The sequence below is a fragment of the Palaemon carinicauda genome, chromosome 5 (genome assembly GCF_036898095.1).
Source record: "Palaemon carinicauda isolate YSFRI2023 chromosome 5, ASM3689809v2, whole genome shotgun sequence".
NCBI classification, from domain to species: domain Eukaryota; kingdom Metazoa; phylum Arthropoda; class Malacostraca; order Decapoda; family Palaemonidae; genus Palaemon; species Palaemon carinicauda.
This window is the reverse complement of record NC_090729.1, coordinates 65353643-65369637: the sequence shown is the minus strand read 5'-3', so window position 1 is coordinate 65369637 and position 15995 is coordinate 65353643. Positions and strand designations below refer to the sequence as shown.

The following is a 15995-nucleotide window of genomic DNA, read 5'->3' as shown; positions in this document are numbered from 1 at the left end:
TCTGATAAGCAAGCATTGCAAAATCTTGTGGTTTTCTGCTAACAAGGACAGCATCATCAGCATACTCCAGGTTTGCTAAATTCCTATCACCAATCCAGTCCAATCCTTCTCCACCAACTCCGACTGTTCTACGCATTACAAAATCCAATATGAGGATAAACAACAAAGGTGATAACAGATTCCCTTAGAATACTCCGGTATTCACTGGAAATCCATTTTATAAGACTCCATTAAGGTTAACTTTGATTTGCTAGGCTCATGAACAGACTTAATAAAATTTCCGTATTTAAGAAGAATTTCATAATAACGCAAGACTCTCCATAAAATTGGCCGTGCACACTATCAAAGTCTTTTTCATAGTCCACAAATGCCATCAAATGAGGATTTCTATATTCTACACATTGCTGTAGGAAATTTAAAATTGGGTCACTGCAACTTCTACCTTTTCTAAATCCTGCTTGTTCATCTCTCAGCCAGGTCTCCTTTTTTTTTTTGGTCATTTTGACCAACATTCCTAACTCCCATTCATCAAGTTTTGCCACAGTCTACAAAATAGTCTTGTAAGTAGTCTGGGAGTCATTTAATTTTCGGCCAGTATCATCTCTGCAGTTATGCCATCGCATCCAGGTGCTTCCATCTCTTCAATGTTTTGAGGATGGCATCAACTTCAAACACTGAATTTATTTATGAGCATACCAAGGTCTTCTTCAGCTTCAGGTATATCAATCAAATTATTCCCTTCATATCTCCTATTCATACACTCACTAAAGTGTTCCATTCAACGTTGTCTTTCTTCATCTTCTGTTGTTATAACAGATACACTTCTCTTTTTTATGGGTGTATGTTTCTTCTTCTTTTCCCCAGATGATATTTCAATAATAATTCTTTGAGCAATTCTTACACCATAGCCACTTCCTGATTTCATAGCTTTGTCAGTCCTATATGCTTTACTGTCTAAATATTCTCTCCAGTCATTCCTTGCTTTTCTTTTGACCTCACTATAAATACTGGCATAGTTAGAATGCTCTACCTTATAATTTTCACTTTTTTTTCTCGTAAACTTTCAACAATCCATTTCTATGTTAGTTTCCTTTTTATAGTATCCGAAGTATTATTTGATATCCATGGCTTTCTCCTTCTAATTGCATGTACCAAGACTTCACTACCAACTGACTGATATATGGTCTTAATATCACAACATTCTTCATTAATTGTTTGCCTTTCGTCTCTTAGAGTCTCTGAAACTGCAAATCGATTAATATATTCAATTGCAAATGTTTCACCGTCCTCTACTTCTACAAGCTTAGTTGTATCAAATCTAGGTATTCTATCTACCTTTTTATGGGTGCGTTTAGTTTAAAATCAGTGTGGCAATGAGGAGCTGGTGATCACTACCAATATCTGCACGTCTATAGCTTCTTACATTTTTCATAATCCTATTACTCTCTTCTTATAATGGTAATGTGATCTATTTTATTTTTGTAATCGCCACATGTTGAATTCCATGTATATTTGTGGATATTCTGATGTTGAGAAAGAGTACCCCCAATGACAAGTATGTTTGCTGAACAGAAACTTAAGAAATGTGCTTCATTTTTATTTGCAACCTCGCCAAGACCCTTGGCACCCATCACATTCTTTATCCCTTGATTATTCCTTCCAACTTTAGCATTGAAATCGCCACTCACAATTTTCATATCTCTCTCTCTAGGATCTCATCTATTACACTCTGCAGTTCTTCATAGTATTCATCTTTCCTTTCTTCAAGGGAATCGTTTGTTGTGGCATATAAAACTATAATACTCACATTACACTGCTTTAATTTGAACCTTGTTGGTAATTGTACCAACCGTGTGTCACACGATCATACATAGTAATGACATTTTATTTTTTGTATAAATTATGCCTGTATCTTTGCTCTCCCCTCGCACTGATAGGAACTTTAAATAACATGTCTGTTTTTCTCACCATTAAATGTTAACCGGTGAGCTTGTCGGTTGAACATAAAACTGGCTGTTATGTTTTGTGTGCCCTTTTTGCCTGGAGTTTATGTATATATAAAGGAAAGTTATGTAATAAAGTTTACTCAGTTGTTTTCATCCTGCCTTTGAGTCACAACCTTCTCTTGACGCATCACAGTGGTAACCCCAGAAGTCGACTCGCTCCTCCCGACTTCCAACACGTCATTGGTACTATGGCGGACTCCATGGAAGTTGGCTCTGCCCCATTGAAATTTTCGTCGTTTGCCAACGGAGAGGTGTTTGCTTGGTTTCAGCGTGCCGAAGTCCAGTTCTGCATCAAGAGCGTGACTCGCTCAACCACCAAAGAAGATTATGTTCTCGCGGCAATACCCGAGGACACCTTCCCGGAAATATCCGATTGGCTTTGTGACCAAGGAGACATCCTAATAGCGTATGACGTCCTCAAAACATACCTTCTGTAGCAGTACTTGCCGTCGCCAGCCGCCCGTAGAGCAAAGGTTTTTCAGCTCTCTCAACGGACAAAACGGCTTCGCTCGCCATCAGGGAAATGACCAGTATCGCTCGCCTGCAACATGCCGCAGACGGCTCTCCTCGTGAGGTGAACCTACTCCGTGCACTTTGGATACGCCGTTTACACGAACCTGTATGCGCTGCCATACCCGATGTCGATAGTTTACCCATAAAGGACTTGATGACCAAAGCCGACGCCCTTATGGACAGCCACTTCATGACCTTCAAGAACTTCATCAACGCCTCCACTCCACATCATCGACTTCTACAGCCCCTTACTGCCTCCCATTGGCCGCAGTTTTGCTACTAACATTACAGATTCGGGGCAGCCGCAAAAAAATGTGCCAAAGAATGTCAGAGGCAAAAAATTTGTAAGTAGGTCATCGCTCGTGGCAGTGGCCTCCCGTGTTTCTAATCTTTTCTTTTTACATGATGCAGGAACGGGTGTGCGATATTTGGTAGACATGGGTGCTTGCCGTTCTCTTTTGCCAAGGGAACTCTTCAGGACACGACATAGTTTGTCTACATCTGCCGACGTCCACCTGGTAACTGCCAACGGATCTGCGATATCCACCTACAGTTACGAGAAATTCACATTATACTTGGGAAACATTGCCAATCCTCTTTGTGGATTTCCTCTCTCATTTGCACCTTCTGGTCGATGTCGCACACCGACAATTGGTCAACGCAGATTGGTACTTGTTGACACCTCTTCAACCCACCCCCTCCAACCTCGGTCTCCACATCAGCGCACCAAGGAATGCCTACGCCCACCTCCTCACATCGTACCCAGAAGTTTTCCATCCAGAACTTTGCCAATCACCCACGGCTCCTGCCAATCATGGTATTTATCACCATATCAAGATAACGGGACCGCCAGCCTTCGCAAAATTCAGACGTCTGGCATCGGAACGATTGGCAGCTGCCAAACAGACGTTCGCCGAAATGGAGGAAATGGGCCTTTTCCAAAAGGCCTCCAGCCCATGGTCATCACCCTTACACATCGTTCTGAAGAAAGACGGGTCCCTCCGTCCGTGCGGGGATTACAGGCGCCTGAACATGCAAACAGAACCGGATCACTACACTCCCCAAACATTGCCGACGTGACCTCCTACCTGCACAAAGCGAAGGTTTTCTCCAAGTTAGACCTCCTGAAGGGGTATTATCAGGTGCCAATGAACCCAGAAGTCATCCCCAAGACTGCCATCACCACCCCATTTGGTACATGCACCTTCAATTATTCCTGTTTTGGCCTTCGTAATGCTGGGGCCACTTTTCAACGTCTCATGGATGGTATCTTAGGAGACCTCTCCTTCTGTGTATGTTATGCGGACGACATAACATACAAAAGAGGAACACCTCCGTCACCTGCGCATCGTAGTCGACCGCCTGCAACAGAATGGCCTTATAGTGCAGTAGGACAAATGTACCTTTAGCGCCAACAAAGTGTCATTCTCAGGGCACAGCATCACACCTAAAAGAGTCGATCCCCTCCCTGAGAAGGTAGCAGCCATTCAGAACTACCCCACGCCCTCGACTGTCAAAGTTCTGCAGGAATTCTTGGGCATGATCAACTATTATCACCGTCTTCTGCCAGCCATTGCGGCCACTCTTGCTCCCCTCTACGCCTCACTCAAGAGCAAGCCGAAGGACCAGAAGTGGGGTCCCCTTCAAGAAGCGGCCTTCTGCAATGCAAAGAAGGCCCAATCAACCGCTGCAGCTCTCACTTTTCCTATTCCACATGCCCCTCTCGTTCTCTCCACCGATGTCATTGACGTCGCTGTTGGTGCAGTACTCGAACTGGTAGTTAACGGCTCGCCCCGCACATTGGCCTTCTTCAGCAGAAAACTGTCCAAGGCAGAATCGGGCTATTCTACCTTCGATCGCGAATTGCTGGCAGTGTACTTGGCTGTCCATCACTTTTGCCATTTCTTAGAAGGTACGCCCTTTGTCATTCACACAGACCACATACCTCTGGTGCACGCCTTCACTCGACAGTTTGACGCCTGGTCCACCCATCAACGCCGACATCTCTCCGCCAAGGCTGAATACAAGTGCACCCTTCAAAAAGTCCTTAGGAAAATGAATACCGTTGTCGATGCCCTGTCAAGAAACACGTTGGCTGCCGTTCAACTGCGATTGGATTACAACGCCTTCAACGACTCTAGCACCACCCTCTTCTGTGACGTCAGTACTGGTAGACAACGACCTTGAATTCCTGCTCCTATGCGCCAACAGGTTTTTTATTTGATTCATGGCCTTTCACATCCCTTGTGCCGCTCTACTGAATAGCTGCTAAAGACGAAGTTCATTTGGCATGGCAATTCTAAGGATGCTAAGGATTGGGTCCGCACTTGTACTTCTTGCCAAACTTTCAAAGTACATCGACACACGGATTCAGGAGTGGGCATCTTTGTTTAACCTCAGAGTCGTTTCGCCCACATACACGTCGACGTTGTAGGCCCCCTACCCACATCACAAGGACATCGTTACCTGTTTACTGTCATCGACCGCTCCACTCGTTGGCCTGAAGCCATTCCCATGGAAACTACAATGACCGCCTCATGTAAATCTGCCTTACTCTCAAGATGGATTGCAAGATTTGGTATCCCTGAGCATATTACTTCTGACAAGGGTACCACTTCCACCTCTAAATTGTGGACATCATTAGCAAATATCCTGGGCATCACCCTACATTAGACAACTGCCTACGACCCCGCTGCAAATGGAATGTTTGAAAGTTTTCACCGCACCCTCAAAGCAGCTTTGATGTCCCGTTGAAAGGAATCTAACTGGTTTACTCAGCTTCCCTGGGTCCTCATGGGACTATGGACAAGTCCTAAAGATACCCTCGACGTCTCGGCAGCTGAAATGGTGTATGGCAACCTGTTGGTCATCCCTGCCGAGTTTTTTCCCTCTGCAACCTTCTCCGACGATTTCCAGTGCATAAGTTATATCGTGGAAAAATTTACTGCATGCCGCCAGACTTACAAGCCCCCAGCGAAGCATCATATACCGACAGACTTGAACTCTGCAACACACGTCTTCCTATGCAACAACACAAGCAAGCGACCACTAAAGCCCCCTTACACGGGCCCTTTCCTTGTGATCCGACGCAGTCCAAAAGCATTCCTACTAAACATTCGTTGCAAAGAAGACTGGGTCTCCATTGATCGTCTAAAGCCTGCTTTTCTTTTGCCAGATGAACCGCCTATATTTTGCCTCTCTAGATCATGGCGCCCTATTTAACATGTACAGTATGTCATTTTTAGGGGGGGAGCCATGTACCAGCCGTGTGTCACACAATCGTACATAGTAATGACATTTCATTTTGTGTATATATTATGCTTTTATTTTCGCTCTCCCCTCGCACTGATAAGAACCTGAAATAACCTCTCTGTTTTTCTCACCATTAACTGAAAACCGGCAAGGTGGTTGGTTGCACATGAAGTTGCCTGTTATTTTTTGTATGCCCTTTTTGCCTGGAGTTTATATATAGATAGATAGATAGATATATATATATATATATATATATATATATATATATATATATATATATATATATATATATACATATATATATATATATATATATATATATATATATATATATATATATATATATATATATATATATATTATTGTGGTGTAAAGTTTCATTACCAATCCCATTACAACTTGTTTCACTCAGGGCTAAGATATCCAAACTATATTTCCTAAATTCACTATCCACTTGCTGTAACTTCCCAACCTGATTCATTGTTGTAATATTCCCATTATCAAACTTCCTATAGTATTTCTAAACCGGGATATTCTTAGCACACCACTACATCCGGAACTGGGTCCCATTCATTCATCTTCTGTATCCTTGACTGTCTAAATCCATAAAGGATTCATTGGTTAGATACATCAAGGGATACCCAGTTCCTTGTGATATTATTATTATTATTATTACTATTATTATTATTATTATTATTATTAGTTGTTAAGCTATAACCCTGGTTGGAAAAGCAGGATGCTATAAGCCCAGGGGCTCCAACAGGGAAAATATCCCAGTGAAGAAAAAAAAAAAAAAATATCTTATGAGGAGAAACATTAAAATAAATAACTCATATAAACTATATAAACTCTAACAAAACAAGAGGAAGAGAAATTAAATAAAATAGTGTGCCCCAGTGTACCCTAAGGCAAGAGAACTCTCACCCAATAGAGTGGAAGACCACTACCAAAGACAATGGATTGATTTTGGAGTGCAGTAACCTCTTGGGTGAAGAAGAATTGTTTGATAATCGCAGTGTTGCCAGGTGTAAGAGGACAGAGGAGAATATGTAAAGAACAGTCCAGACTATTCGGTTTATGTGCAGGCAAAGATTAAATGAACCGTAACCAGAGAGAAGGATCCAATGTAGTACTGTCTGGCCATTCAAAAGATGCCGTAACTCTTTAGTGGTAGTATCTCAAAATATATTATCACGATTGTTTCTTATGGTTGAATGTGAGGAAACTGAAGTTTATTCATAAGTTTATGATCGGTATTCGACTACCTTATTTCATCTGAATTGGTTTCCTCCCATTCCCTTGGAATTAAGAAGCAAATGGATACGGTTTTCTTGTTTGTGCTATTCACAGGAGAACAGCCATACAACGGTCGTTTTGGGTAAATAAAGTTACGACGCAAAGCAGGCAAGAAATGAATGCAGTGTTGGAGTAAGGCGTTGAGAGAGTAAACGTCAAGAAACCAACGCTCTTATATTGAGTGGCTTTTTTTTTTTTTTTGTACGTCTTCAAGCTGATTATAAATATGATATGCTGTTTCCCTTAATTGCATATAAAGGGATTGTTTTTAACATGGAAGAATAAAGCCATCGGCGCCGCCCCGGACGGAAGCTACTGCTGCCGACTATCATTCGCATACTAAACGTCGAGATCAACCAATTAGCACCAAGGATGATTTATAAGGTAGGTCATTAATGATACCGATCATTTCAATGTAATTATGTACTATTAACAAGCTAAATGTTTTGCATAATTTACTTCGGTATCTTAGCAGTTAGCCTTAAGAAATTCTTGAGTTTTTTCAACTTAGTTTCTTCAAGTGGGTGGAATACAATATTTATAGCCTTCGAGTTAAACTATGTTTTTTATTCAGTATTGTTTAGTGTGTTGAGACAGCTCCCTGTTACTACCCACGTTGTTGCATAGTTTTCTTCATATTTTTGGGTTTGTGTGTAGTATTCCACCTTACTTTTTTGGTATATTGTCCAATGAAGGTAACTTTTTGTACTCTCGGGAAACCTTAGTAAACAGTGGGTTAGGAACATTCGAACAATTAAGGAAGACCATATTAATTCATCGTGATAGAAAGGAAGAAGTGAAATTTATATTTTAGTATAGCGATTTTTTCTTATCCTAACCAACTTAATTGTCTACCTGTTGGAATAATATATATACCTGTAAATTCAAAGTTTTTCCAAGAGCTGGTGCCCTGGCCAACCTACTACCTTGCTAAGGCAAGTGACCCTTGCTGGTTCATAATAATCCTAGTAATATCAACGGCCAGACAACAGGAAAAAAACGGATGAGTCAGTTTTTCCTTTGCATCAAACCCAATCCGTCACCTAGCTGGCAATGACTTCATCCAGATTTAGTGGGGCATTTCCTCCACCCCCAAAGCTCTCATTACACAACCGAGTTGCTCAGCTACTCACAACCGTTGGCAAATATGGATTGCTAAGATATACTGCCTACCCCGGCATATATATATATATATATATATATATATATATATATATATATATATATATATATATATATATATATATATATATATATATATATATATATATACATCTCCTAATATCTGGATTCTCTCTATCCCTTGATCGGAGACCCAAGGGTGGATCAACTCAAAGATGATGGCTAGCCGGATGTTTTATACACACACACACACACACACACACACACACACCGCACACACACACATACACCGCACACACACACACAAACCGCACACACATACACACACACACACACACACATATATATATATATATATATATATATATATATATATATGTGTGTGTGTGTGTGTGTGTGTGTGTGTTTGTCTGTGTTTCTGTATGCGCCCGTGCGTGTATTTAATATTATCACCATCCTATTTCAACCTAAGTCTTTGAGTCTCACTCTCAACAAATCAAAGAATCGTTCTCGAGGAAAAGTCAAGAAAGGAGAAAGAGACAAGATTTGATTATGTTTTCTGCAGGTTAGACAAAATGAAAAATAGTGAAAAATGGTATGCTCGTAAAAGATGGCAGGAGAGAAAAGAACAATTACTTCGAATTTCTAAATATTTTACTCTTGGATTATTATTTTTTATCTGAAAATTTTTGAAGTAACTTCAGATATATATTTTTGTAACTAAAATTTATATTAGTTCTAATATATATTTTTTTCTTCTTTACCTGGTTTGCTAATTTTTTCAATGCACAAATTCTTTCATTTTGAAAGAAACTTTGTCTTCCTTTTCTTGTTTAATTTCTCTCATAGGAACGTAAGCTTGCGTCTTCTTCTAACTTTTTCTTAAACATATCCAATTTATGAGTCTTAAGACCAGCAATTTCATATTCCATATTTTAGTTAGTACCATCTTAATCAATATGTTATATTTTGTATATTTACATTTTGATAAAATATTTTAGTTAATTTTATCTTTTCATCAATTTAATGATCAATGTTTGGCTAATCAGACAATGCCCAAAAGAGAAATTACTGAACATACAGGTCCACTACACTTCAAATATTCAATAATCTGAAAAATAATAGGTTAGTCATATACCTGTCCATAATAGCTATATCCAATTTGAGTAAAGTTCTACTAATGAAGCTAACGTTGATACGTAATAATGATAACATGTAATAAATTTTCGATTTCAAAGGGTGGGTTTTATGGATTTTCAAACAACCTTAATAACAACGAATCCCTAAGCTTAAAGCCCCAATTATCTTTCGTAAATTACGCAATTTTATAATGATAATTCTTAAGCTGTTATTATATGATACTGCGTTCTTTAACCCTGAGTTGGTTAAGTTCCAAAGCGTGTACGACATTATCAATGTAGTACCATAAATGAGACCTCAACTTTAGAACCATATAACTTCCTTATTGATAAATATATTTCAAATCCTTAAGTTTCTTATTTAACAATATTCATTCTTAAATATTATGTTATGAGTAAATTAAAAACCAATCATTTCAAGTATTTAATATGGACAATTTAGAAAAATAAGTATATAAAAGTATAAATATATTGAAAATAATCTGTAGAAAATATTTACATTATACATAAGTAACTTTTGCGAACTGCATGATAAAATTGAATGGCATGGCAGCATTCATGCCAATTTTCAAGGTCCTAGGCTGAAAAACACCAAATCTGTGACAGGGGTGAAAATGAGCACTGGCGTGGCACTCGATGAAGGCACTGGGGTGGCACTCGTTGAAGGCACTGGCGTGGCATTTGTTGAAGGCAGTGGGGTAGCACTTGAAAAAGGCACTGGGGTGGCAACACACTAGTAGCTCTGATTGATGGCACACTGGTGGAGATGTGGACCTTCCCTGACGGGCTCCTGAATGGTGAAAAGGTCATGGGAGGGTCATCTACATTGTTTTCGTCACCATCGTCGCATGGTCCAGGTATCTTAACCTTCTTAATAGGTAATTGTATCCTCTTCTTACTTTGAAAATGAGAAGAAAGGTGAAATGGAGGCTCACTTTCCGAAGAGGTGCTAGATGGGGTCGAATAGGAAAGTGCTGAGTGCGAAAAATTGCTTACACTTCCCTGGTCGATGGCGTCCACCTGTGGCACGTCACCATGTTTCTGATAAAAACACTTGTCATCAGCACACTCAATATTATTAAAATCACTAAGAGATTAAAAAATCTCGTCGAGTCTTTTCTCAATAGGGAATTTCTTCTGCATTTTGCCAACCTGAAAAGTTGTATTTTTTTTCTTTTTAGCTTTCCCCCTATATACTTGAACAACCGGCAGCCAAGCGCAAAGATGGCAACAACACTGCATAACGACACTATTCACCAATGTTCAGAGAAAATCTCTTTAACTTTCATTGATATCACTCTGAGATATTTAGCGAAATGTAAAAGCATACGAAATTGAAATTTCAACACAGTTTAGTAGTGTGATAACAAATTGAGACCAAAAACAATTTGAAGAGCTACATCTCTGCGAGTATCTGAAGCTCTGACTTGTGCGTCCTACCCATGTTGTATCATAACAAAGTCTTATGCGGTGCACCTCGAGAACGACGCCACAGACAAAGTAACAGGACGAAACCTGGGAAAAATTGCTTTACGCCTGCGCCTGGTTCCAATTTGGGGCCTGTTAACTTACCTAGGGTTAACTTAGGAAGTAAGCTCCATTGTACGACAGGGATAATCACATCCTTTATGCATTAAAAAAAAAAAAAAAAAAAAAAAAATGTTTTCTGTCGTCTTGGCCTCATCATCAAATTAAAATCCTAAGACTCCGAGTAAGATCTTTAATGGAAAAGAAAACGAAGAGAAGTAAACAAGTCTGGAGCTTTACTGGAGGAAGATCATGAAACCAGATATTTATTGGAGGCAGAAGTGGTGCTACCAAAGGTTCCATTACATAGGTCAGCAAAAAATTAAAGCTTGTTTTCCTTACTAAAATCTAAATAATTTAGGGTTTTTTATTATTATTATTTTTTTTTAAGGGCGTTTTGCCAAAATTATCTAGTCTAGATTGAAATGTATTAGTTACATAGAGGAATCCTTAGTCAAAGTTTTATTAAAAATTAGATTAAAATTTTTATTTATTATAATGATAAAAACTATTCATTAGATAATGTGAATCATAGATTTCAGTATGTATAATTTATCATAAATTAAAGCATCATTGATTATAATAATTATATACTCTTAAATGGTAGAAAGCCTACTGAATGTCAGTAGTAGAGCTTAAAGGTGTAAGCTTTCGCACAAAGTGAAGATTCTTGGAAAAAGTACTAAAATTAAAATAAAAAAAGAAAGTCAGAATCAATACATCCCGTATTATAAAAAACATACATATCTGGTATATATATATATATATATATATATATATATATATATATATATATATATATATATATATATATATATATATATATACATATATATATATATATATATATATATATATATATATATATATATATATTTATATATATATATATATATATATATATATATATATATATATATATATATATATGTGTGTGTGTGTGTGTGTGTGTGTGTGTTTTGTATACATATGAGTGTACGTGTAAGAGTTCGTTTGTTAGCGTGTGTTTGTAGATGTTTATACTTTTTCTTAAAGACCATACAATTTTCCGTTTCTAATATATATGACTATTAGACAAGTGTTAGTCATATAGTCCAGAAACTCTAATTCAATCTTGATTAAAAAACGAATAATTTGTAGCTGTATCGTTTTAGGCATTGTAAAAACTAAAAAGCTAACCCTACAAGTACAAAGTCGTAACAGAAATGGCTTTGTTCTTTTTTTTTTTTTTTCTAGGATATTCTTTCCGTGAACGACCAGCTCCAACGGAGGGTCTCACATTTCTATTGTCCGTAAAGAGAATTACTGAGCGATATTTTGGATCTCTATTACTGCAGATCAACGCTGTTATTTTGTGGCTGTATAATGTTGCCGACCTTTTTTTTTCACAGAACAATTCCTTTAGGTGTAAAAGGAAATTGGAACATCAACTGAAGCACTATTATTGAGATTGTATTCTTATTTGAATGTAAAAAATAAAACGAAATACTATTGTATATATGAACAGTCATCAAACGTTGCAAAATAAAACGACTGCATCTGGCTGAATAAGACAAGATACCAAAAAGAGGTGGAAACAATTTGTAGTTTTAGTATTTGCGTCTATCTAGCGAAATGCTCACGTTGACGAGTAAGATTAGTTTCTTCCCCTAGTGATTTTATCAATTAGTCAGCCTATTTCCTTCTTTTTCCGCTCACATATGAATCATTTTAAGAATAAATTCGTTACGATATGACAAACACACACAAACATACAAACACGAACATGGGGACAAAAGAACATACAAGCACCACTGACCACACATAAGCAAATCTCACATATATCTCGTGAGTATGCAGAGCCTAATAGATGTTACTCGATCACCTACTATGTGGGTTTTTTTTTTATCTTAATTTACAGTAATTTACAATTAAAATGATTCATGAAGAATTTGTTATATGCAAAACAAATAGATTCAACTACTTTTAGACAGATACAATAAAGAACTCTTGGCTATTGGATGCATGTGTTGATGCATATATTTATTTATCGTCATTTTGACTGAATTGTCAAGAATTTACACGAAAGATAGGTCAAATCTATCCTTACTTCTTTACATTCATTATTGGGTTGCTTAAAACGTCTGGAAATACTTAGAGAGAGAGAGAGAGAGAGAGAGAGAGAGAGAGAGAGAGAGAGAGAGAGAGAGAGAGAGAGAGAGAGAGAGAGAGAGAGAGTGATGTTTGTTGCATAAAATTATCATCAATATAGAACACGAATGAATGAAGTAAAAAAGCGTCATGGCCTGAAAATAGAATTGCACAGCGCCCGCATGAAAAGGTTCTGTTGGTGAAACGGAAAAGTAATTTTCAAAAGAATTCACCAGCTAAAGAAGAAATTCTATTAAGAGGCTTTGTTAAGCTTCAAACCACAAATAGAAACTATGATATATATAATGAAGATTATTTTTCCTAATAATATCCAGAAATGCTGACGGAATTTCTTGTTGGATACTTTACTTCGCTCTTAAGCTTATTCTTCCTGTTTTCTTTAATGGATCTTCTCCTTGTTTGATCTTTTTTTTTCCATATTTGATTGCTTCTCACTAACCCTTTCGGAAGTTCTTTAATATAAAGTAAAAACACAATAACTAGACTTAACGCTTTACTTTTTAGAAAAACATGAAAATAGCATTATCCCAAGGTAATTATATACAGCAAATCAGAGTGAAAAATTTCCCCATATCTAGTTTGAAATTATTTATAATCGTTCATTCATAAAGCTTTCATATCACATCCAAATTTGAACCCATCATTCAACAATGAAAATTTTCAAAGGGAGCTTCACAATTGCACCATCTTGATTGATAAAAATTAGGTTGATATCACTGTTTCCTTACAATAATTTCCTCACAATAATTTCCTTACAATAATTTCCTTACAATAATTTCCAATTGTTAAAATTCTAGTCAGAGCAGCAAAATACACTTTAACTGAAGGAAAGACAATGTGATATGGAAAAGTCTCTTATATTTATTTAAGTTTGAGCAAACTGTGGGCTGTAGATGTAGGTGGATAAAAACTCCTTTTATTAAAGAAGTTTTTGTAGAGATGAAAAAGAAGTTTAGGATGCATTTGTAAAAGTGTAACAGCAGTTTATGCACGCGCCAATAGGTATTTAAAAGAATCGTGTTATTCAATCGATGAATATGAATAAAAAGAATAATAAAGAAAAAATCCGATGTAAAATGAAAAAAAAAGCAGTGTGCTTGGGAGTTCTAGCAATGAAAGTAAGAACACACATAAAAAAAAAAGTTATAAGTTTCATTTTATGTACAAAAATAATGATTCACAGTTAAAAAGGAGCTAAGCAAACAAAGGTTTATGAAAGTTTAAGTTATGTAGTATAGCTATGCCAACACTGAAAAAGAAAAGAAAATTAACACTTCGTTTGTTTCCTAAAAAAATATTTTCAACTGTTGGAAAGAAAACGAGATAACCTGGTTACCACAATAGCATTATGAAGGCAAATGTTTTTCTTTCAGTGAGGACAAATAAGAATGATAGAATAACTTTAAAATCTCTCTCTCTCTCTCTCTCTCTCTCTCTCTCTCTCTCTCTCTCTCTCTCTCTCTCTCTCTCTCATTGCTTTACAATGTAATATCTAATGATGCAATTATATGAAAGGCAAAAGGAAATAATATAATAGTGTCCTTATAATACCGGACGAGACTATTTCAACAAAAAAAAAGATAATAAAAGAATTTGCACATTACAGGTTACTACATAAAATTGTTGTAAATATATATTTACACACTCACATACCCACACACACGCACACACACGCATATATATTTATATATATATATATATATATATATATATATATATATATATATATATATATATATCTTTATATATAGATATATACAGTATATATATATATATATATATATATATATATATATATATATATCTTTATATATAGACATATACAGTATATATATATATATATATATATATATATATATATATATATATATATATATATATATATATATATGTATATATACATATATATATGTATATATATATATATATATATATATATATATAGATATATACAGTATATATATATATATATATATATATATATATATATATATCTTTATATATAGATATATACAGTATATATATATATATATGTATATATACATATATATATATATATATATATATATATGTATATATATATATATATATATATATATATATATATACATACACACATATATATACATATATATATATATATATATATATATATATATATATATATAAATATATATATATGTATATATATATACAGTATATATATATATATATATATATATATATATATATATGTATATATATATATATATATATATATATATATATATATATATATATATATATATTATTTTGGAAGAACGCGTTTTTTCATTTTCTATCCTAATTGAGATACATGCTCTTCAATGGGGTTTCTTGATTACACAAAATCACACACACTCACACACACTCACACACACACACACACACACACATATATATATATATATATATATATATATATATATATATATATATATATATATATATATATATATATATAATATATTTATATATATATAATCATTATCATTTCCTACGCCTATTGACGCAAAGAGGCTGGGTTAGATTTCGATTGTCGTCTCTCTCTTGCGCTTTTAAATCAAAACGCTTCCATTCATCATCTCCAACTTCACTCTTCATATAGGCCAGAGTCTTCCAACTCTTCTAGTGCCTTGTTGAGCTCAATTGAAAGTCTGGTGTACAAAATGCTCTTGGGAAGTCAGAAGAGCATACCCAAATCATATACATCTACCGCTCACCATGATCTCATCCACATATGGCGCATTAATGATATCTCTTATCGTTGCATTTCTAGTACTGCCCTTCCATTTATCTCACAATCTTCTCCTGAAGGCTTTGTTCTCAAATTTACAAAATCTGTTGGATATTGTTTCTTTGTCATACTACGACTCATGTCCCTACATTAACCCTATTCTCACTAAACTGATATATAGCCTGATTTGTATATGTGATTTCAGGCGATTTGATTTCAATATTTTACTTACCC

At 35.9% G+C, this 15995-nt stretch overlaps 1 protein-coding gene across 1 annotated transcript; it reads left to right on the top strand.

Moving 5' to 3' along the window:
- Positions 1-2554: 2554 nt before the first annotated feature.
- LOC137640941 (uncharacterized) lies at positions 2555-5741 on the top strand. Its single transcript, XM_068373398.1, has 3 exons — positions 2555-2575; positions 4491-4679; positions 5298-5741. Exons 1-3 carry the CDS (start codon positions 2555-2557, stop codon positions 5739-5741), a joined length of 654 nt encoding a protein of 217 aa, XP_068229499.1.
- The last annotated feature ends 10254 nt before the right edge of the window (positions 5742-15995 follow it).